Here is a 23,944-nt window from a genome sequence, read left to right as displayed (position 1 = left end):
AAAAAAAAAAAAAAAAAAAAAAAAAAAAAAAGAACCTAAGAGGAGACAGCATCACCTGGAAAACTCATGAGAACAGTTTCAGAAAGGAAAAAAAAAACCCCACAGTAGTTAAGACAGACAGCAGAGCCCAGGAAACAGGAACGGCAGAGGAAGGAAGGAGGGAAGGAGGGAGGGAGGGAGGGAGGGAGGGCCTGAGTGCATGAGAGCCTGAGTGCAGACGGGTATCGACAGGAAAGGACTCAAAGGAAGCCTCGGGAGGAAACAAGTGGGCAGAATGCTCAATCTAGAAAACAAAGCACTGCCCTTTCCCTCCGAGATTTTAAAACTACACCAAACCAGCTTCACCCCACACGGCTGCACTTCTTAACGCTTTCCTGCACGGAGGTCATCACCGTCTCCCTCCCTGGCATCAATTCTGTTTAGCAGATGTGCAAGGAGGGAGAAGGAAGGGGGTGGCCCAGGGAGAGGACCCCTCCTCCAACACAGGCTGCTGGGACGACAGGGGCCCATCTGACTTCAAAGTTCTGCAATAACTAAAGTAAAAACCCTTCCATGAATTTTAAGATTTTACTTCAACTGAGGAACTACAAGTCAACACAGCTTTGCTTCTTAATGTAAAGATGCTTAGAAATATATTACACTGAGAGGTATGTTTAAGTATTAAAATGGAACCTTTTTCTTTAACGTGTTGGCGTTTCATAGGGTGGCTTGTCACTATTGTTATCATTCAAGGACAACTGATCAAGAAAAAGAAACATTAAAAAATAAAGCGATACAACACTTTTTAACTGGTCTTCTGGGGCACTGGCTCTTGCGCTCTTTTGGACTCAGAATGGCCAGAATTTTGCCTTGAAGTCAAACTAGGAAAAGGAACGATTTTTTTTTTTTTTTTTTTTTTTAAAAAAAGGAAAAGAACAGCAACAACAAAGCACACGCAGCTTACCATTTTTTGGACTTCAGCCGGGGAGGAGGGTTTCTGGGGATGAGAAACAGTGCTCTCATGGGGTGCATGTCACAGAGAGCTGGGGAGAGGAGAGGGCGCGTCAGTACGTGCTCAGGTTACTCATTCTTGATCTCTAGGGGCACGCGCTCTGCCCATCGTCTGATCTGCCCATCGTCTGACCGGCATGCTTTGCGTCAGGCAGTCTGCACATCTAGTTGTACAGCTGGGGGCACACCCTGAATACCCCACTTAAACAGAGCAAAATATGAGGAGGGAAAGCGCAAGAGAAGAACATACAATTTCAAACAGACATTGGAAAAGTTTTCATAAATCAAAGATAAATATTGATTCAACGTCCTAAAGGAGTTAACAGCTTAAGTTTCTACACCATCTATCAGACGACAATGAGATAACTTTATTTTCCTAGGGTTGCTGTGAGGATTAAATTAGACTCCGTCGTAAAGGCCTTCACACAACACCTGGAACACAGATGCGTGAAGCCCTCCGGGAACGCTCGCTGCTGACTGTTAGAGCGAGTGTGCCTCTGGAAGAGCAGAAACGGGGGCCAGATGGGACTGTTTAATTCTGTGCAATGACTGCCTGTTCTCCGACCACTTGCCCAACGAAGGCGTGTTAGGTGCACGTGTACACACGAGTATGTCACATCAGGTATTTCCGAGTGTTTATCCACCTTCACGAGACTCTTACAAGGCAGCTGGGAAATGGGGGCCAAAGAAAAGGAGGGCACTACTGTCCCTGCCGTGAAAGAGAACCGAGACAAAGGGCCAGGCAGTCCTTCCCCGTCTCGGTCAAGGGAGCACATGGTGATCAAGACGGACGGCCGCTTCTGCAGTGCAAACTAATCCTTAGCTGTGGGCAGTCTTTTATCATTCATTCAACAAATATTTATTCAGCAGCGACTACGTATCAGGAAGTTATACATTCTTTGTATACACTTTTTTTTAAAGGGGGACTGGCAGAAAATGCTGTTTTTCCCTTTGCTCTCTGAAACTCTACCCTGTTCCTGATTAAAAATCAATTTCATGAAGTTGTCATTGACTTATTAATGCATAGCAGAAGCAAAATTTCCCATAGATTAATACTGAAAAAAGTTATTCCACAGATAAAAGGCTGTGCCTCTATTTGTAAAGTTAAAACATAAGAAATACTGAAATTTCCTGTGGTAGGGCCAGTTTCACGGAATATTAAGTTCAAACTGCAAAAAGAAAAATTACTGTGTATTATCTGACATCAGAATAATTTCAGGTCACACGTCTGATTACAACTTAAATAAGAGATAACATAGCCCACGGACCTCAGGGAGATCTTCAAAAGGACTAATGCATGCCAAGAATTCCTTTCACATCGAAAACTCCACTGTATTTATGATTCCTTCATCTGAACGCCCCATCAGGAACAGTTTCATCCATGCAGCCACTCTCTTTGAAGCCTGGAGACTAGGTTTAAGTTACACAGAACTGGGCCGAAAAGGGAACGCAAGCTACTTACGGGGAGCGCCTTCTGCCATCTCAATGGCTGTGATGCCGCAGGACCACAGGTCACTCTGCAAACAAAGCGGGAAGTTAGGACACTGTCCTTGCTGTGAGGCCACCAACTCACCACTGCTGATCATTCACACAAATGACGCACTTGCATTCTTTGGGGTACGAACCAAAAGGAAGTTCGCCAGGAAATTAAAAGCACAAACACATCTGGAAGAACACCTTCCAAAAGAATGAATGAAAGATGCAATAAAGATAACACTGATTGTTAATTAGAACCGCTCGTATCTTTGATGGAACAAAGTTGGTCCCCCGTTACATCTTCTCCCTACCCGCCCACTGCGGGCTCTGCAGCTCATCATTTCTTCATTTCTCTCCAAGCATTTGATGATTTAGACTCCCAGCCTAGACAGATGTTTACTCTTATGTTTTATGACAATATCTCAAACTTAACTACGATGTTAAACATTTAAAGGCTAGAAAGTACTCTTTATGAAAGGTCCTCAGAAGAATTAATAAAATCCACCCTTGCTCACTAAACGGAATCATGCTGCCACGTCTCTCTACTCCTCCTTCAAACTTAGTCAGGGGTGTGAGATACGTTAAGTGCATGCAGTCTTTTCCTTCCGATTCCCCAGAATATTAATTTTAAAATTTGAATTTTACTCCTTTTTTTTTAGGCTACACCATGTGGCTTGCAGGATCTTAGTTCCCCCACCAGGGATCAAACCCGTACCCCCTGCAGTGGAAGCGTGGCGTCCTAACCACTGGACCACCAGGGAATTCCCTAAAATTTGAATTTTAGCTTTATCCCCTACGCAAATACAAGTTCCATGGGGACAGGTATTTCTGTCTGTTATTCACCTTTGTATCCCCAGAAGTGTGACTACCATGTGGTAGGCATTCAATATACATTGGATGACAGATGAGGTTTTATCAGCTAATTTCTTAAAATCCAAACAAGATTTTCTAAAAGCAGATAACAGATGTTTTTTCATCATTAGCCTTCCTTTGTTTAGACACTATCCTAATAAAGAAATTTACTGAAAGTTGCTCAGTTGAAGGGTTTTCCTAAATAACATATAACTATGCTATGGAGGCTCAAGCACATATGTTTTATTACAAGAATAAAGAGGCCCATGAACTGCTCCCTTATTTTTACGGAGTTTTCTATACCCTCAGGTACAAAGAGCAATTCACCACCTTAACCAGAAACCAATATGGGCAGCATCAGTGGTGGGACCACCAGGTGTTGACGCTCCCTAGGGTGATGCAAACAAACCACACCCATCTCCTCTCAAGGGATCTTGGAAGGCTTTTCTCGATACTAATGGAGCCTCTCCAGTTTATAGAAAACAAGGTAAATGACATTACAAAGACTGGAAAGTTAAAATTCAGAAATGGTAAGATAAACCTAAAGGGTGGAACACTGTCTCTTCAGCAAGCTGGTGTCATGCAGAAAGCGGGAGCTGGGGGAGAGGGTGTGATATTCTTCACTGAAAGATACTCAACCACCAACCAACCAAATACAACGTCTTGTCCTATATTGAATACTGGTTTGGAGAAACCAGGTGTAGACGAGCTGGGTCTAATTATGGACTCTGCATTAAGGAATCATTTTTAATTTACTCAGGTATGATAATATTTTGGATGCGTTAGAAATGTTCTCAAGTTTTAGAGATACGTAATGACAAAACAAAGAGTGAAAACTCCTAAAGTCTGTAATCTATTTGAAAATATTTCAGCATATAAAAACATAAAATAAATATTCCTCTCCACCACAGGCTCACACTGAGTTCCAGTAGTTGGGTATTTGTAATAAATACTAAATACACTGGTGTGTTGTAAGACAGGAACTCAACTGTGAGCATCATTAACAGGTACGTCAACCATTCTGACTCATTTACTTAAGGCAAGAGAATTTTTAAGTAGTTTTTACAAACACATTCAACCGGAGTCTGATGATCAAATATGGGTTTTACATCAGGATCAAAAAGTGCATTATTGATACAAGTCCCTAGAGGTCACTCTAAGTTTACATATATTTGTGACCAAAGCAAAGCTGCAAAGCTCTTTAACAACATTCTAAAATTTCACACAGATGAAGCTATTGCTGTATATTGCCAGTATTTTTAAAATAATAAATATCTGATTATAATATATTCTTCAAGTTAAAAAGAACAGCAAACAGGGCAGAAGCACTGAATTTACTCAGGACAAAAAAATTTCTACCGACAACGGAGTGACACACAGCCCCACCCCACCTTGAAAGCAGCATCATACTTAGTAACAGAACAGGGGTGATGCAGAATGGACTAAAATAAAACAGCCTCAAAATACTGTCCCAGCAGATGTGCCCCTGCAGCAGGGGTCCATGTGGTCCTCAGTGAAGCAGCAGGAAGGGGGACTGGAGGCGGAGCCCCACCCACGGGAAGGCAGGGCCGGCGCCTCACCCTGTAATCATAGGTGGCGTCGGGGTTCTCGTCACAGGCGATGACCTCGGGAGCCATCCAGTACGGGGTGCCTATGAAGGTGTTTCTCCTCCCCACGGTCCTGTCCAGCTGAGCACTCACACCGAAATCCACTGCGGCAGGAAGAGGAAGGAGGGGAATTAGAACACAATTAACAAACCAGTCAACGGCAAGGGGAAGAATGTGAGGATGAGGGGTCTTCAGAGTAAACCACACAGAAACACTGCACAGACTGCGACCTCCCACCAACAGGCATAAGGGGCACCCTCTCCAGGGCCAAGCCACTGAGACGGCAAGACGCTCGACCAGCCTGGGAGCTCCCTGGGACGCTGGACGCGCCACCTCCCGGAGCATCCCAACAGCGACCACCAGAGGGACTTCCGGATGAGCCAGGAGCACGGGGAAAGGGAGTCAGAAGCCAGGCTAAGCAGTAAGCCCAGCTCCCAAGCCTTAAATAAGACAGAAGGAGAAACGGGGTAACGTTTTCAGCTAACTGCACTCGGGCAGGGTATTAGATCATGTGGCACGCCCATCACATACCAAGCTTCACCTCTGCGTTCTCGGTCAGCAATACATTCTGGCCCTTGATGTCCCGGTGAATCACGTGATGGATGTGGAGATGTGCCAGTCCCTGAACAGGAAAGACAGGTCTGGATTTAGTTCTCTGTCGCTGTAAGTGACTAGCCCAGAACACACCCTTTATAATAAAGTGTGCACACAGGCCAGAAGCTTCTGGGAACATACGATTCAACCTCAGTGCACTTCCAGCAAGACATCACCAATGACACCACACAGAGAGAGGCACCCCCAATCCCAATGGGTCAGGGCCGGTGGGGAGGGGCAGGGTTGCCACCTTCTAGCTGCTCCCCAACGGCACGCTTTCGAGGACCATCCGCAGCGTCTCTGCTGTCATTTGTGCTATTTGTGTGCAGGGTGGTTCCTTTCCCACGCTGCACGCCTATCTTGCAATGGGTGACCCTGGGGGCAGATCTGAACTACACTCATCCCAGGGGAAAAGCAAAGGGCGAGAGTGGGTTTTAAGGTCTGGCCCTTGAATCCAGCCTGGTTTTCCCACCAAAGAGTGACAAACTGCTAACTACTGATCAACCCGACCTCCACCCCACGTGCAAAACAACTCTGCCATCGAAAGAGCTTTATGTTCAAGTATCTTTCTTTCCCAAGGAAATAAATCCTACTGGGCATACAGCACTTTTTGATGACCTCGTATCTGGAACGAAGCCCAGGGAATGCCTCTGATGAGAGGTGGTGGGAGAACAAAAATACAGTTTTCATCCAAATATGGTCAGAAAGACCAAAAGGCATCATTCTCACAACTCATTTACTTGTCCTGACTTTAGCTAGAGAAGCCAAATCTACAGCCTGCCTCCGTAAGCTACAAGCAACCTATTAACTCCAAAACATCTCAATTCAAAAAGGGCAGATGAGAAGTAACGATTCATGTGATTTGTCCTGTTTAACTTCTTTGTGGGGTTTTATTGTCATCATACCGTGTAGGCTATGAATTAAATGTAACAGCTGCCGTAGAACATTAATTTTTCTAACATGGGGGTTTCTAAAATCATTTACCAGTCTGCCTGTGAAACAGAAGAGAGCTTATGTCATGGCTCTGTGTGTTTTTCCAGCACTCAGGATGTGCAGTGTTATACCACAAAGCACCAAGTAGGGGGGAAAGCACTAAAAACATACGGCATCTTCACGGTATCGTTAGGAAGAAACTCCCTCCTTTCAGCCCGGTGTACCTTTGAACAGCGGAAGAACAGATGAAAAACTGCAGCTTCCCTCTTTCGTAATTCCTACTTTTATTACTTCAGTTCATTTTTTATTCTCTTAATGTTCACAAACACCCCCCCCCTCACACTTCTCCAGAATTATCTCAGCAGCAGACGTTAAGCAGCCACATCTTCTCAGACGAACGCAGCCTGCCTGCACTCTGGTTCCTGTTGAACAATCCCCGTCCTAGGGCTGCGGGTACTGCCTCTGGGAGGGCCCGCTGCTGGTGTGTCTGCCAGCTCGTACAGCGCGTGAGCCCGAGCCGCGAGGATCTGCGCAGCAGACACAGTCTTCCTGAATGAAGGACCTGGGAGGGAGGGCGTGTTCCACCGCCCCTGCCATGGTGAGCCACAGTCCTTCCTCTTCAGCAGAGATGGCAAGTCCAGTACACAGTCAGCGCCCGTCCAAGAGCAAGTGAATCAAGGTCCACAACTCGGAAACACGGTCCTGTAAGTCCGTCGCATTCACAGAACGAAGCAGCAGTCAAAGGCCGTCTTCGGTGCTGGATGGGAGAGGCTGTAACTGCCCACACTCAGGATGATCTATGCTGGTTTCTATGAAAACGCGAGGCTGCCGTGTGGATGGTGACCATGGAAACGGCCGGAAGGAACACGCAGCTTCATGTCTCGAGGCTCTCGGTGGGCCCAGGAGAGCTTTTCTACTGCCATCTGAGGCCCGCGTGCCCACAACTCTCAACCTGCTGAGATCTTCACTCCACAGCAACTGACTCTACCGTCCACCAAGGAATGAGGACGTCTGTCACCACAGAAATCAGCCTCCGGCGTGCCTCTGGGATGCCCTGCTTTCCTTCCCCGTGAGCGGCCTTCTCACCACGCTGCTCTCTCTTTCCCAACACTGACTCCCATGACCCGTGACAAACACACATGAGTACATGACACTGACTCTTCCAGAAGCTTCTGTCTGAGGTTAGTCCATTTAGACGTTCGTCGTAGGAAAAATTCCCACATCCCAAATGAGGTGACGTGAAGGAAACTCTCATTTCAGGGGCCCACGGGGGCAGAAAACACCTGCTGCGTCTTGAAAAGATGTTCATTGAGCTACTACGTTCAGGCTGATCTGGGGCCTCAAGCAACCTGGGCTTCTTTCAAAAAATGCTGTCTTGAGTTCAATGGTGGAAAAACAGTTGTATACACTTAGTTACCTACCCACATGTTATATTAACTGATTCCTGACACTAAAACTCATTTACTTCTCATAATAATGGTACTTCCTTCATAGGACTGGGACCTAGATTTTACACATGAAGAAAGTTAAGTCTGGAAAGTTGAGTAACTTGGCAGGGGATGTGCAAAAGGTAAGCAACAGAGGCAGGCCTCGAACCCAAGTCTACCTCACTTGAGGCCCACGCTCTTAGCCACTGCTCTCTCCTGCCCACCCTGAGTTTTCGTTATCAAGATGATAAATACACCTGCCCACTCAGTGAACTCCCTCACAGCAGTATAGGGCAGGAGGCTTAGTTTCCCATGTTAAGGCTCCTATAATAACCATAAAAGAATCTTGATATTTTTATAATGAAACTTGTATGTGATGATAAGAAGACGGGGTCTCCCATCTCGCCCTCTACAACTGGTTTTCCTAAGGGAATTGTCTATTGTCAAGGGCTCTGTAAACTTTCTAAATAAAAAGAAATTCAGACTATCTCTGAATTGTAGACGGCATTTTTTAAAACCTGCAGTCCTCTATGAAACTTAAACGTAAAAAGTGGAGTAAATTTATCTATAAATAAAAAATAAAGTAACATTTTTTTTTATTAGTGACAGAAACATAAGAATTCGATTCCAGTTCAACTCCATAGTCTTCATTTTTAAAATGTGGCCGGTAAGTGAAATCCAACCAAGTAACTTAAGTGTGTAATTGAGGGGTAAAGTAGAGAGAAAAACTGTACCGGCTGACCAGAGGGAAGAGGCCCACTGGCAACTCACATGCAGCTTTTCAAATACGAAATTTTCAAACACTCTGCCTGTGCTGTCAGGACAGCTCTACTACTGGAAGGAATCGTTTAGAAGCCGCTAAAACGGTAGCCAAGAACTTGCTCTGACATAAACCAGCTTTCCGAATGGCTGTAAATAACATTAAACATTAGAACTTCTCCTCATAAATACTGCAACAGATTCTAACAGTTAATGCTAAAGTCCACAAGATGATTTTGAGGGCCAGCATTTAGCACCATTAATATTGCTTTATAAGCTTAGACACACGATTCCCATAAACACAAGAGTTAGAGATTATTTCTCCTCCCCTCCACTCTGATTTTCTTCTTCATAACTGCAGGATGAATTCAGGGAAATACCAAAAAAAAAAAAAAAAAAAAAAAACCTATTCTACGTCTAGTTTCTTTGGATACTTGCCAGACTCAAAACCATGATGTGGCTTAAACTATCAAAGCCAGCTGGTGATACAGAACCTTTGGTTGTCACGAAAAGAATAACCCGTACAGGTCGCAACTAATGCCCAGAAACCCTCGGGGCTGGGCAAATGGAAATAGAAATACAAGCCCACGCCTGGCTGCCTCAGCTGCGCCCCACTTACCCTCAGGATCTCCCTGGAGATGTAGGCTATCCAGTCTTCCTTGAGCGTGTTGCCCTTGGTGTTCTTCACGAGGTCTGTGATGGACCCGGCCCCGCAGAACTCCATAACAAGCTGGAGAGAGACAAGACACGCTGTGGCCAACACGTCCCCCCAGTGGCCAGAGCATCACAGATGTCAGCACACACCCGGGTAGGTCAGGGAGCAGTCTAACCCCCCTTCTTTCCTAAAGGTCTGGGCGCACGACCATTGTGGAGGCACCCAACTCCTGAGAGCATATCTCATCACGCCCCATCTATTCGGCACGGACATCCGGTCCAGGAGATCGGCGTCTGCATGTTCCACAGCGCAGCCCGTGCAGAGGCCCTGAAGCCCCCCCTTCTCTCCTGAGCACAGATGCAAGTGGACCGCTTGCTCCTAATCAACGCCCACTCATCAGAAATCTGATCCAAATACTCCAACTTGCCAGTGTCTAAAATGTTCTATTTTCCACACATCGTGATTCTCAAACTATTTTATATTAACTGGGTTTAGTACAGTTTAAAAATTTCTCTTTAAAAAGAGAAATACTATTTTTAAGCAGCACATCATTTTTTAAAAGACACTATTTACAATACCTAAATGTTTCAACAATACCAACACAAGTATATTTCCAAAGTACTTAGAAAATAAATTGAGTTGAACTATTCTAAAAATTTAACTGTGTTTGGATACGGGCAATGGAAATAAAGGTAACTGTTTCCCTTTTACTATCCTAACTTTGCAAACAGTCTCTAATGGCTTTTTTAAAAATTAGAAGAGTATTCATCTATCTTCCTGCCCTATAAGCCCAGTACCTTTGGCATAACGTGATAACCACAGATCTGACACTATCTTGGTGTCATCATCTTGAATAGAAATGTATTCAATAAGAGATACAGTTGAATATGTGTAAATTCTATAAATTTCCCTGGAGTCCACTGTTCTTAATAAATTACTGAACTAAGTTTGTTTTCTTGCAATTTGTCTCTCATTCCAACATAGTAAAGAAAGATGCATTTAGTTGAGATTCCACACTAATTTCCATACAGTTTTTATCACATTGCTTTCATTTTCAAGCTAATTTCCTTGCTATTTTGTTACTTTTTTTTTTTTTTTAATGTGCCATTTTATTCCCAAAACACAAGTTAACTCTTTTTCCTGCAATGTGAAACCAACACCAAAATAAACATTCAGGACACCTTCCACTGAGAAGGCCAGGGAAGATACCAGATGTTACGCCTTTTTCTTTGCTTTTCTCTCCCCTCCCCCCTCTGGAAGGTTCTTAATGCCCTTTTAAATACAATCAAAGAGGAAACCCCACAGAATGCTCAGGAAACGTCTGCCTACCCAGAGTTGGTCATCGTGTCCTGGGGGGCTCTTTTTAATGAAAGCACCATAATACGTTGCAATATTTCTATGATGAGAATATTTCTTCAGCATATTTATCTCCAGCTTGATTTCCTCCTCTTCATCCTTAAGAAAAAATAAAAATAAAATGTGCTTTTGAATGACATGCAGGATTTTACTTTCTCCACACGCAGGCAATCAGACGTTCCCAGCCCCTCCAGCAAGGGAGACACTTTACTCTTGTGCCAGTAATCGGGGACTTTCGGCGACGCGTCCTTTGAAATGTGATTACAAGCTCTGCAAGAAGAATTACAAGCACAAAAGGTAAAGATGAAACAGGAAGCAGCAGGGGCAGAGGGCACGCGTGGCCTGGCTCTTGCACGGGCCACGTGACCGCAGGCAATTCACTTCACTTCTCTGGGCCTCAACTGGCTCATCTGTAAAAATGGGAGGAAAAAGGAAACTGGCTGATACTACTTTAAATGACTGGGAAGGGCTGCTTCTTTCCTAGAGAACATTTGTGAGTATAAATCGTCCGACGCACTTAAGGGTCACCTCTGAGAGCATCACACAGCACCATCACCCTGGGTCGGGGGCAGGGGCCAAGCTCAGGGGCCCTGTGGTCCTGGATGGACAGCGCCCCCAAGAGACTCGGGCCAGTCCAGGAGCCCAGAAACATACACCACCACTCAGTGGCGGCAGGTTGTCCCTAGACTGGGCTCATCCCCCAGCCTCTTGCTTTACTAAAATAAGATGAGCAGAGGAAGAAATGAAGAGTCTGTATGAGAAGATTAGAGGGAGAATGAAGGGGACAGATGGTGACAAAGGTCCGGAAAATAAAAATAAGTTGCTCTTGTGAATGTTGAGGTCTCCGCCTTCTCCCACACCAACCCCTCCCCACCCCGCCCCGGGGAAAACCGCGTCATCGGGGGGCGTCCTGTCCCCTGCTGCACACACGGACACGGGGAGAGGGTAACGCCAAACCACCTGCAAAGAGTCATCCGAAGAAAGATTTACAGGTAGCACGAGAATGAGAGGAAAGCAGAATTAAAGTGAGAAAAAAGAGAGAATGTGCAGGAATAGAGAAAATCTGCCTTGGTTAGAAAAGGGGTGTCTGAGGGAAGATAAAGATCTTTGAGCAAAGCCTCATAACCAGATCTCTAGAATTCCCTTTATTTCATGTATTTTCAACAGGAAATGATGAGTGGTTCCCTAAAACCTCCTAACTTTTCTCCACTGACACACTCCTTCCACTTTAGCCGATATCCTTCCCTCTCCAGGGAAGACTCAGGGATTCTGAGCCGCGTAGGTAGGTGTATATGCACACGTGTGCGCACACACGCACACACGCACACACACACAAACTACTGTTGCAGCCTAGCATCTCCAAGAACCTTTCATAAGGCCTCACAGACCTAAAGTAAGTTTGGTTTGCAAACAGTGCTCTTAGGGCAACATCATTAATTAGATATTAACAGTGAGACCAAATGAAAAAAGAAAATGTCTTTTTAAAAACAACTTTCAGTTGGTCATTACTGCTTAATAAACCCAATACCCACGAAAACATGTAATCATCCAACACCGGTGATTCTCATGGCAGTGGCTTCCAGCTCGGTCCAGAGACATAAGTATGAGACTATTGCAGCATACAGATGACAGGCATGGTTGTCATGTGACTTTGGCACATGATGACATAAATATGAAACAGAGTCGCATGGCTAAGCACAGTCTAGACACTAGTCTGTGTAATAATTCTCATTCAAAACCCATATATATGTAAATCACACCAAATGCATATGAATTTCAACGGCCATGGTTAAAGCAGCAATGAACAATAAGAGGCTGAACAACTAGGATAATTAACTAGCTTAATTCTAAACAAAACCAGTGCTTAGCCTGGCTAGTATTACACAACCACACACCTCTATCTGGGACCTTTATAGTATAGAAACTTTATACTATAAAACATAAAGGGGCAACAGCTTTTGTTCATACTGGGCACAAGGAAGCACGCCCCAAGCAGAATTAGGAAGCCCCATCCATCCACAGCTTTATCTTACGCTCACGTTCGCGCCCATGCTGTGGAAGGACCACCACCTGCCAGCACAGGGGCCCTGCTCTCTCTGGATCACAGCTCACGACTCGCTGCCCACAGTCTCTGGGTTCCTGGGCAGCCAGGACACCCCAACGAGGCCTGTCGAGACTGACACGTTCCTAACAAAAATGAGCGCGAGTCTGGCCATAGCCTCACTCCTGCTGGAAAGGAGGTGGTGTTACTCCAGGATCAGAAAGTCAACTAAAGGTTTGATTTTTTTCCTCTTATCCAAAACCAGTAAATCTGTAAGGATCCGGGGTACAAAGACTACACAAAAACAAAAGGAACAATGCTGAACTAGAATAGGGAAAAATCAATACACTACTGATTTTAATTTTCTGTGCTAAGACCACAGCCACTCACTTCATGCAGTAATGTGTGCCTTCCGGGATGGAAGGCGGGACTTCATTGCTCCATCCCTAACCCTTCCTAGGGGCCTCCACCCGCCCCCCACGCTGCCTAAGTCACCCCAGGGTCTTTAGTCCCTGTGATGCTCTGCCAGTAGGTTTCACTTCTGGACAGAAAGCAAACGCTACCTACAGTTCTCCCATAAGAAGCTTCCTGAGCAATAATTAAGGGTCTTGACATACTGTGACTGGTTTTGACATATTTTTTCTTTTAGTGGCAAAAACCAGTGTCTTCCGGGATCTAACTCGTTCACCGCTCTGTATAAGAACAACCAAGACCCTCCATCGGCCCCTGATGTTTTTGGAGCCCACTGAGTTAAAATCCTCACACATCTTACACATTTAAAGATCCCCATAGGCTTAAATGCGGTACTGCTCATCGGTGTGAAAAGCACTTAATATGCACACGGGTAATACTGCTGGAGGACCATCACGGCACAACGCATCTCCCTGAACCTAAAATGCTGCTAGACAGACACCCAATCACTTTTCGTAACGAAACTATGATTCACCATCAATCATAAGACACGGGCTGTAACATCTTTGAAACTGGGCTGTAAGTTACAAACAATGAAATATGACATAAGAACAGCTTAAACACAGTTTGGTAACAGCTTTTCTAATATGACTGAAACATCCAAATATTTTCCGAAAATACAGTAATCAGATCGATGTCTCTTGCCAGAATACTTCCGGGGTCTTAAGTAGTCAAATCCTGGAAGCAGATGAAACCGAACTACAAATACTGAGAGGAAAACATACTGTCCTCTCAAATCATCATTTCAGGATAAGGATTATATATACTTTGAAACATTCCTTCTCTGGCTTCTCTGATTTTCAAATAGATGGCTACTGCACAGTTTATAAAATAAAAAGGCACTCAGCACCACCAACTGTCATTCACTGTCTCACTATGAGTGCCCACCTTGGAGGAAGAGCATCAGAAACGCAGAATCTACCAACAGTTTGGAGCCAACTGCAGCTGGAATCCTAATCACGACTAATGCTTATAATATAATGTCTTATACGGTGTCTTTAGGGTAATAATGAACCAACTTCTGAGTTCGAATCTCCCTTCAGTCGTTAGTTTGGTGTTCTCATTCCAGTATTTAAATGCATGCACACCACCACCAAAAACAAACACCTCATTTTGCCAGAAAAGATACAGCAGAAAACAGACTTAGAACAGAGTAACTGCATTTTTAAAACGATGACAAATCCCACATTTGCAAAGAAAGTGGATGTAGCAAAGCTCCATGAGGAAGTGATATATCCAAGTATCCCGGCCGAGTCCAAACGCCTCTGCCCTTCATCCTCCCCTTTAGGAGGCCACAGTCACGTACAGATGGAAAGAAAAAAGAATTAAGGGTCACTTGAGAGAGGAGAGGGGGCGTTTGGGGAGGACAGCAGGCCCCCCTCCGGGTCTCCTCCAGGGATGAGGCAGCTGCCAGCCCCCTGGTGATCTAAGGCAGCTGATGCCAATTAGCATCCCGGACTCTCCCCAGTGGGAGCAAACTCTGGCAGAAAAGGTCTTTGTCTCAGGCTGAGCTAAGACTAGGGAGGTGTTTTCCTTTGCCTTCCTTGGCTGCTAGAGGACAGGGCGGGGGAACCGGGAGGGTACATCTGAATCGTGGTCATCTTCAAAAGCAGCTGTGGGTTTGGGAGTCATACGAAAAGCCCTGATCCACTCCACAGTCTGGTGCATAGGACTAGTAGGGTTTCTTAATGACTCCTTAAAATGTTGTTTAAACTCTCTTGTTACCAAAATTCTGTCTCCTTCCACTGCCAGCAGGCAGACCTCCAATGAGCCCGACTGGGAGGACCCAGGAGGTCTGGGGGGTGCTCTCCCCAGCAGCCCCTCCTTACAGAATTAAGCCTACTCATTAAGAGCTGAACCAAAACAGGAAGGGCCATTCATTATTCACTCTATCTTTACTAGATGGAGAGAATACTAATAAAATGAAATACAAGAGTATCTCTGGCAGATTTCACCACCAAAAGGTATATACTTAGAATGAAAATAGCCATTAAATATCCATTTTAGAAAAAAGTTTACAAGTTTGTTTTAGTTAACTACTACCAAACCCTTCTTTATGGGACTGGGAACTGGCAGAGAAATGAGGGCAGATCACCTTTGACTTGGCAAACCCCAGCGACATCTGAGAGTGTTATTCAGTATCACACCAAGCTGAATTAACCAAAATTAATTTTTATGACTCAGACATATGAAAAGTTCTGCAACTTAAGTTCACTGATAATTCAACCAGACAGAGGCGAACACGACTCTGCAGGGAAGCTTCTAGAGCAAAATGAAGGTCCAGGATCTGGTCGAAGGAAGGAATGGAACGTTCTTTAAAATTAATCCACGTCCATCTCAGAAGACCCATCAGCTCCAGAACAAAAAACCCAACAGAAAAATGACAAAATTAACATAGCTGCACTCGTGACATCTTACTCAACAAGGAATACTGCCTTGAACACATTTCAGACAAAAAGACATGCTCCCTAGCTTTGCTACTGAGCCAATGGACTTCTGAGACCCCGAAGTCTAACCCTGGCGGCCCTGACGCGCTTAACCTGCTCTCTCTGTCGACAGACACCACCACGTAGGACTCTACTTGACTCAGCAAAGTCTTCTATGAAATCTGCTATATTTCAGCGAGGCTGTGTCACTCGACTGGGCTCTAAGAGCAGCGTGGGAAAGAAGAGAACTACAGAGCAGCACCGTCCACCGAGAGGGCCATGGCGGGGTGTTATAACTTCAGACTATGAGACGGTGCAGGACGGCAAGTACAACCCATTTTCCTCAACATCACTCACTCACGAAAAACCTGGGGAGACTGGTGCTTGCAAGGAGGCCAAGACACACCTCTGGGATGACCCCTTACCAACAGGCACAGCCTGGCGAATGAACACGGCGAGCTAACTCACACCACAAAGTCAGGTAAGAACCATCACTATTTTCTCCAGGATCTAAACGAAACTATGAGAACTTTCCAAAGTGTCAAGCCCCAATTTACAGGACACAATTCCCCAGGGTACAAGTTGCTTCGATAGTCTAACTTGAAATAAGTCACATCAATACTTGATTTCAGAACCCATCCATTTTCCTCCTCCACTGGGGACCCTTTAGTATGGCCCCTAAAGTAGGAGCTGAAACCTAGGTCCCGACAGAGATGGAAAGCAGATCTCCTGGGTAAGGCCCAGAGTGACCAAAATCAAATCCTCCACCAAAACACTTGATTGTCACCCCAAAATATGCCTCTTTGACATGGGATTATTTTAAGCTAAAGGGACTTGAAAAACAGCAGGGACAAAAAAGGTGCTCTGACCTCCCCTTTTCTCCCTGAAAGCAAGCGATAAAACTCCCATATGAAAGGCATCCTTCCTATACCAACTGGAAAAAACATTCTTATCAGCAGAGCCTGGGGACTGAGGCCAAAGGAATTCTGTACAAGCAAGCCTCCTATCTTCTGTTAGCTGTCCCATATGCTTTAGTTACTGGTCCACAATGGCATCTCTCTGTTCAACCTGGTACACAGACAGAGCCTTCTTTGAGTCTTCATTTTCCTTGTGAAGGCTCCCATGTATATACGAGACAGACAAGTTAGCAAACCCGTTTGTTTTCCTCTTGTTAATCTTTCATTACAGGATCAAGAACCTAGAAGGGTAGAAGGCAAGGGTTTGTCTCCTCCCCTACATAACCAAAGTTGTAATTATATGAGACCAGAAAGAGATCAGTAATCCAAAATGCTCAGAAGATGACAAAATAATATAGTCAAGATCAGCATTTTGCCATTCGCAACACCAGTGTACAAGTATATTTAGATAACTCCACACGTTTCAATGTGTACACAGAAAGAAAAAAGAAGAACTGTGCCAAAGGTTACCTCTGGATTACAGATGTTTTCTTCTTTAACTTGCCCAATTTTCAACAATACTATTTTCCTACGTGGGGGAAAGTTAAAAAGAGTTTCGAGTAGAGGCGTTAACTCCATAAGCATCCAAATGAGTTTCCTTCTGGCCGTTCGCATGTCCAGCTCCCCCGCCCTCCCTGGACACGGGGCCCTCACGCCCCCCTTGCTGGCCCCCCTTGCTGGTCCCGAGTCACCGCCAAGCTCCCCGCTCCAGCCGCTCACTCCAGCGCTCAGCTGTACGGGGAGGGCGAGGGGAGTTTGAAGAACGGGAACCTTGCTGGCTAACCTGCCTCCCGCTGGGTCAGCGTCACCCAGAGCTTGGACCTCCACGGTCACATCTTCCTGTTGGCTCCAATGGTACCAATCCAGCCACATGACTTCCTGAGATCAGAAATTTCCAAGCTCAAGTTGTTTCCGGAGCAAAGGAGAGGTACCTGGAGCCCGGGATCAGCCATGGCGCCAGCCTCAGCTCCCTGACCTGCCCAAGGGCCCTGGACAGCCTTGCCTCTGTGCCCACGCCCTTCCCTAAGCCAGGGGCGAACTCCACCAAGAGCACTGCGCACACGTTAAAACCTGAAAGCCAGGCCCTAGTAAGCGGTGGCAAGAAGGGGCACGGCTCTGGAGGAGCTATGAGTGTGGAAAACATCACACGTCTGTGCGTTTCTGACTGGCCCCGTCGTGCACTCACATGCACAGAGCCCCTGCTTACACAACTGACACGGCAAGTCAGTCAAAGGCTGGCTCTGAAAATAGTCTGCAGCTGAAAAAGACAAAGGACAAACTTCTGTTCCAGGCTAAGAAGGAGGGTCAAGGGACAGATATACTCCCACTTGAACAACTACAATAGATAAAACGAATGAAAGAGTTTTAGGACCCTGGACACCAGGGACTGAAGGACAGTGAGCTCTGAGAGACGGGAACATGAGGAAAGACCTACAGCTGCCGAGCCTGCTGCCCTGGGAGATTCCAGGATACAGCAAAGCGAGAGGAAACCCCACCGAAGCCCAGAGGATGCTGAGCTGAGGACACAGAGCTGAGGGGCAGCTGGAGCGTGCAGGACAGAGGTCCCGGAGGAGAGATGCAGGGACAGGGCAGGAGATCTGAGCAGAGCACCCAACACATCCTCCTGAGGTCAGGGGAGGACCCCCAGAGGATCGGGGAACAGTGCTTGCTGCCACTGTCCAGACTGGAAAATCTCATCATTCACAGGAACTCGGGTACAGCATTGAGGAGGCTCCTGCCTCAGCAGTGGGGTAAAACTAGCTCTAGACTAAATGCTGACCTGACCCCAAGGAACAGACCTTAGAAGGCTCAGACGGATTCCAGGTAACTAACTGCATCCCAGGGGAAGCTCAAGAATATTACAAGAATATAAAATGTCCAATATGCCCAATAAGGTAAAAATCACATGGTTGGCATCCAATTAAAAATTACCAGTGTGCAAAGAAGTGGGAACAAATGCCCATGGGGTGGGGGGGCGGTGGTGGTGGTGGTGGAAGGGGGTCAGCTGAAATGAACCCAGGTAATGGAATCAGCGAACAAAAACACCACACCACCTACAACCTACACCCTCGCAGGTAATAACCACTAAGCCTTTTGGGGCATCTGCTGGTGAAGGAATCTGAGACTCAATTTGTTTTATACGGCTCATTAAATTAGAACCCAGTGTGTTCAGAACACAACAACTTGGACTGACGATGTTTTGGTTCCTCTACCAGGGTGGAAGGCTAAAGACCCTCACCTCCCAACAACACAGAGACCATCTGGTCCCACTTTCCCACCACTAAAGGAATATCATCATAATTTTTAAAAATTTAAGTCACACACAGGAAATCAACTGAACAAAATTAATGTGCAAAATATGCTTTTGATAAGATCATTAAAATAACTTTTGTTTGATCTCAATTGCTATAAGCAAGCTATTTAGTTTATGCCTGAATCAAAAGTATAGAAATTGCCAAAATCAAGCAAGTAATAGACCATACTTTCTGCCAGGGCAGTGAAGTGTTCTCTACCAGGGTCGGGATGGGTAGTGATTGGTGGTGGACGGTGTCCAATGGCCAGTATTTACAAAGCTCAGTGATTTTCTAATTCTGACCTCGAGGGTCGTAGTGGCCAAGCAAGGATTTGGGGGCATGTTTCATGGTTTTACCTTGACCTTTCCCTCACCCTTCCTGTCTCCCTCACCTCCCACCCTCACGAGCTACCCTAATTCCTGCTTATATGATCTGTGTCATGATATACCACAGCAGGTGAGTGAAAGAGGAAAAAGTAGCAAGGGCAGTCTAGAGAAAAGTAATCAGATCTTCCTTCGGTCACAGCTATCTTGCAAGTATCATGGTGTTAAGCCAAAATAGGAAGGAAGTACCTTCAACCTGGCTCCTGGCGCTTCCTGGATAACAGAAATCTGCAATCGTGCGCCAATCGTGGCAACAAGGAAATAAGCCTTAGTGTAAAGGTGTGTTTTGTTACTTTCAAATAATTCTCTTCACTGTGGGTAATCTGCATATCTGGAAAGGGATTCCCTCTTTGCTCTGAAATGGTAGTTTCCACTCAAATACCATGGACTGGCCTGACACAACTTTACAGACTGGAGAAGTGTCTGGGGGATCTTCATGGAAACCACGTGTGAAAAGCCGTTCCCTCAGCTCTGAGGATTCAAAGATGCGTCCACAGAAGTGACTCAAGAAGACAAGGACCAAGTTCCACAAGTCTTTGGGGCAAAGAGAAAACAGAAGCGAGATATTCTAACTCCTGACAGACACCCGCTTTCCAAAAGCTTTTAGGCAACAAAATTCAGGTAAGTGCCTCACGGGCAACATTACACGGCATCCGCGCTCATCCAGGGGGACTTGCACGGATGTGGACCGCCCCAGTGCTTCTCAAAACTCCTTACTTGGACCTCCTGGTGGCGCAGTAGTTAAGAATCCGCCTGCCAGTGCAGGGGACACGGGTTCGAGCCCTGTTCCGGGAAGACCTCACATGCCGCGGAGCAACTAAGCCCGTGAGCCACAACTACTGAAGCCCGTGCACCTAGAGCCCATGCTCCGCAACAAGAGAAGCCACCGCACTGCAATGAAGAGTAGCCCCTGCTCAACGCAACTAGAGAAAGCCCGCGTGCAGCAACGAAGACCCAACGCAGCCAAAAAAAATATATATATATACATATATATATATATATATATACACATATATTTTAAAGTTTACTTGGCTGCCCCCCCACCCCTTTAAAAACAAAAAAACAAAAAACCTCCTTGCTTGTGAGTGACGTTGCCTCACGACCGCGGGTGGAGAAAAGCTACAGGATAGCCTCAGTGATTAAACCTCGTCTCCTTATTTTCCAATTCCAACTAGGAAAATAATCTAAAACACCTCTCCCTTCTACTTTCCCCTACTTTTTTTTTTTTTTTTTTTTTGCAGTACGCGGGCCTCTCACTGTTGTGGCCTCTCCCGTTGCGGAGCACAGGCTCCAGACGCGCAGGCTCAGCGGCCATGGCTCACGGGCCCAGCCGCTCCGCGGCATGTGGGATCTTCCCGGACCAGGGCACGAACCCGTGTCCCCTGCATCAGCAGGCGGACTCTCAACCACTACGCCACCAGGGAAGCCCTACTTTCTCCTACTTTTTAGAAACATACCAAATCACGTGAAGAGAGAAAATGGGAGGAATACAGAACCCTAACCCTGAGCCCCAGACATGCACCTGACCAGACGACGGAGGGGTCTGACCCTGTAGGATCCAGCCCCTCCCCTAGACTAGACGGGTAACTAACCTCAAGCCTTAATAAAACCCAAAGGGAAGTTCTGCTGTGAACCAGACCAATCCATTCAGATACAGCCCACGGTACAGTTGGTCCTTCTTGGGAAAAGTCTTGATGGATGCTTTATACTCCGTCAGAAATTTATACAATGTGTCCCCGAGCCTCCCAGCTGGAGACACCCTTCCCCCCAGAACAGCCACCTCCCCCCCAGCTCTGCACCACAGTCACACCAGCTGCACGGCTCAAGCTGCAGAAGAACCTAGAAAGGCAACGAAAACATCCAGTAGCATAAAAACCATGCACCTGGGGACAGACAGATCGTCATCTGTCTCAGCTCTCAGCCCCACAAAAACCCGCTTAAAATCTACCTCCTGGGCTCCCCTGGTGGCGCAGCGGTTGGGTGTGCTCACCCATCCAGCACAGAGGGAAAGGTCCCTGTTATGGCATCATATATAAGCCTGCTGCAGTAAGGTCTGCTGGTGCAAAGGCTCTCTCACTGAGGACCCTAATCCTGGAAGGCCTCTCCTCCCACGAGCTGCCAGCTCAATCTTCCGAACCAGGCTCACGTCCCAGGGATGGGTCACAAAGCTGACGACGGTGCCTGGCACCTCGCTCCCCACCCGGCCCACCCTCCCTGCTCTCACAACAGTGAGAGGCCCACGTACCGCAAAAAAAAAAAAAATCTACCTCCTCTGTGAGGACGTAAGCTCCAGGAAGGCAGGGACTCCACCCTGTGCACGTCCATGCCCCTGACAGGCCCTGTCAGACTAAATGTGTGCACTGTGTACAGCTGGATGCTGCTGAGACAGGTGATCTTTAAAGTAAGAAACAAAAATTTAAAAAGAGTAAATCTCTGAGCCTCAGTTTCCCTGCATGCAAGAGGAGGAAACTCTACTCCATTCTTGGCTGGGGAGTCACACCCCAGGGTGGAGGAATAGGAAAGTCAGGTAACATGCAAAGACCCCCATGGTGCCCGGCACACGGCAGGTACTCAAACATGATGTTCGGAAAACGAACTACGATTATCTTTTGCTCTATAAACTGATGTAATACAACTCCGAACACGAAGTGTGCCTGCAGCAGCCTGTCAAGGGCAACCCCGGTGAACTCAGACCAGTGAACTCGGCGTCACCTGCCCTCGGGCAGCAGGTACGTGGACACTTGCCAGGCTTATCGACTCACTGCTGTGACGGCTGAGAGGCCAAGCAAGGGTGACGGCCCCCAACAAGACCAACAGCCAGATCCTGAAACGGTCATCCCACTGTAAGCTGACTGCATGGTCTGCTCAGGTCTCCTGCTAAAGAACAGTTAGCGACGTGCGTCTTTAACTCCATGTCACCTGCTCATACAAGGACGCACCGATAAACTACAGGTGCTCCTCTTGGGAAAATGTGGAGCGATGCCAAAAATCCCGATACCAAAAAGACGGGAGGAGAGAGAGAACCAATTATCTTCATTATGTGATTCACTTAGAGAGAAGATGACTCAGTGCTGAGATTGGTATTAATCAACTGTATTCTGAAGCTTTTAAGGAGCGTCACAGCTGCGAGGGGGACAAACTCACCCTGCTACAGCTTCATCCCCAGTATTTTCATTCTGAGACATTGTTATGATCACAATAAACGGTACTGCTGATGGTGAGTACTATTTGTATTTTATCAGAAAATAATTTTTCTTTTGACTGTGACTTTAAAAGATATACAGGGTTACTGTTTAAAACGTGAATTTTATCACATACAGGAATAAAAATTGTTTTCCAGAAAACAAATTTTTAATTTTAAGAGTGGAAGACAATACAGGATTAAGGCTATCCGATATAAAGAGGCAAACAAAAAGTTTCCACAAATTTTGAAGATGCAACTTCAATATCGTATCTTAACCTCACTTCTTTTACCTCAGATAGTCCCCTATCCCCTCAACCAGCAGTTATTTAAAGCAAAGGAAAGGTGTAGATTCCTTTTTTTTTTACATCACCGGAAAGATAAGCGATCAGCAAACTTTTTGTTATTAATCACTTTATGTAGAACTTCAGGGCAGGGTACTACATGCACAGTTCACAAAACTGTAATAAGTCATGCTGGTCTAAAAATAGCTCCGTGAGATCACGTTACCTAATCCATTTTTCCTCCTTTTACACACGCGCACACGCACGCGCGCACACGCTGCGGAGAGTAAGCTGCAGGCTGGAACTGCTGGAGAGGGACCGGAAAAGCCGGCCTGGGACATCAGAGACGCAACGGTCACCCAGACGCTCCTGAAAGAGCACCCAGCAGGCCCCCAACCGACCCCCGGACCACCAAGCACCGCCCTGTGCGCTGAGTGTCTGTGAAGCAACACACGCAGTGAGAGTGCGCGCAGCCCTGGGGTCAGGCTGGCCACCTCGGAGTGTGTGTGTTAAAACTGGAACTCTCAGAAAGGCCAAGAGTCCGACCACAGAGACCCTGTTCTGCCCTCAAGGCGATGGGGCTGGGGAGGGGAGGGGAGGGGAGGAAACCAGGGCCGTCACCACCAACACCACGCACAAAGTCACTACCTCAATGGCGTCTCCACCGAAATGCAAACCAGTTAGTTCCGTCTTCAAATACATTTCTCCAGTGGAAACCGGAAAAGTCACTCACCAACCCAAACCCCCACGCATGAAGAAGGGTGTCATCCTGGCGGAACCAGCCCCCACCATCCACCTCCAACCAGCAGCACCGCACAAACCACCAAATTCACCATCTGCCGGGACTCCAAACACAAAGGCCGAGAGTTTGAGATGTCACATTTCTTGACAGCCTTTTAGCAAGAACCATGTCCCTGTGTAGGCAACTCCACGGAACACGTGCATTCAGTCAGCTGGCTGAAGGCCACTTCTGCACAGATGGCAGCCAGGGGCAGGATGCAGAGATGGAGAGACACACCAGGAAAGGGCATCAGGCTGCCCCCGGGGGAGGGGAGCCCCACCAAGGTGCAGGCGGGCAGACCTTCCAGAGAGAGTTGAGGGGCTGGAAGAGCCAGCACAGGAGGGACCCAGACCAGAGGGATCACAGAACACAGGATGAAGCAAGGACGCTCACAGGACGCAAAAGCACGTCCACAGCACCAGAGCCTGGACTGAGTGAGCAATGAAACTAAACACATCTGTAGGAGAAATCAGAAAAC

General features: G+C 46.5%; 1 protein-coding gene across 5 annotated transcripts in view; it reads right to left on the bottom strand.

Annotated features, from left to right (window-relative positions):
* MAP4K4 (mitogen-activated protein kinase kinase kinase kinase 4) overlaps nucleotides 1–23,944 on the bottom strand; it is a 172,511-nt gene that overhangs the window by 49,712 nt on the left and 98,855 nt on the right. For all 5 annotated transcript variants that reach the window (XM_007468343.1, XM_007468344.1, XM_007468341.1 and 2 more), the window contains exons 4-9: nucleotides 10,623–10,748; nucleotides 9,258–9,368; nucleotides 5,457–5,547; nucleotides 4,899–5,029; nucleotides 2,453–2,507; nucleotides 944–1,022 (exon numbers count right to left, since the gene is read on the bottom strand). In XM_007468343.1, the coding sequence (XP_007468405.1) occupies nucleotides 944–1,022; nucleotides 2,453–2,507; nucleotides 4,899–5,029; nucleotides 5,457–5,547; nucleotides 9,258–9,368; nucleotides 10,623–10,748 (593 nt within the window). The remainder of the gene's footprint in view (nucleotides 1–943; nucleotides 1,023–2,452; nucleotides 2,508–4,898; nucleotides 5,030–5,456; nucleotides 5,548–9,257; nucleotides 9,369–10,622; nucleotides 10,749–23,944) is intronic.

This window comes from Lipotes vexillifer, unplaced genomic scaffold (genome assembly GCF_000442215.2).
Source record: "Lipotes vexillifer unplaced genomic scaffold, Lipotes_vexillifer_v1.1 scaffold177, whole genome shotgun sequence".
NCBI classification, from domain to species: domain Eukaryota; kingdom Metazoa; phylum Chordata; class Mammalia; order Artiodactyla; family Lipotidae; genus Lipotes; species Lipotes vexillifer.
The sequence above is the reverse complement of the archived record's forward strand: the minus strand, read 5'-3'. Positions and strand labels throughout refer to the sequence as shown.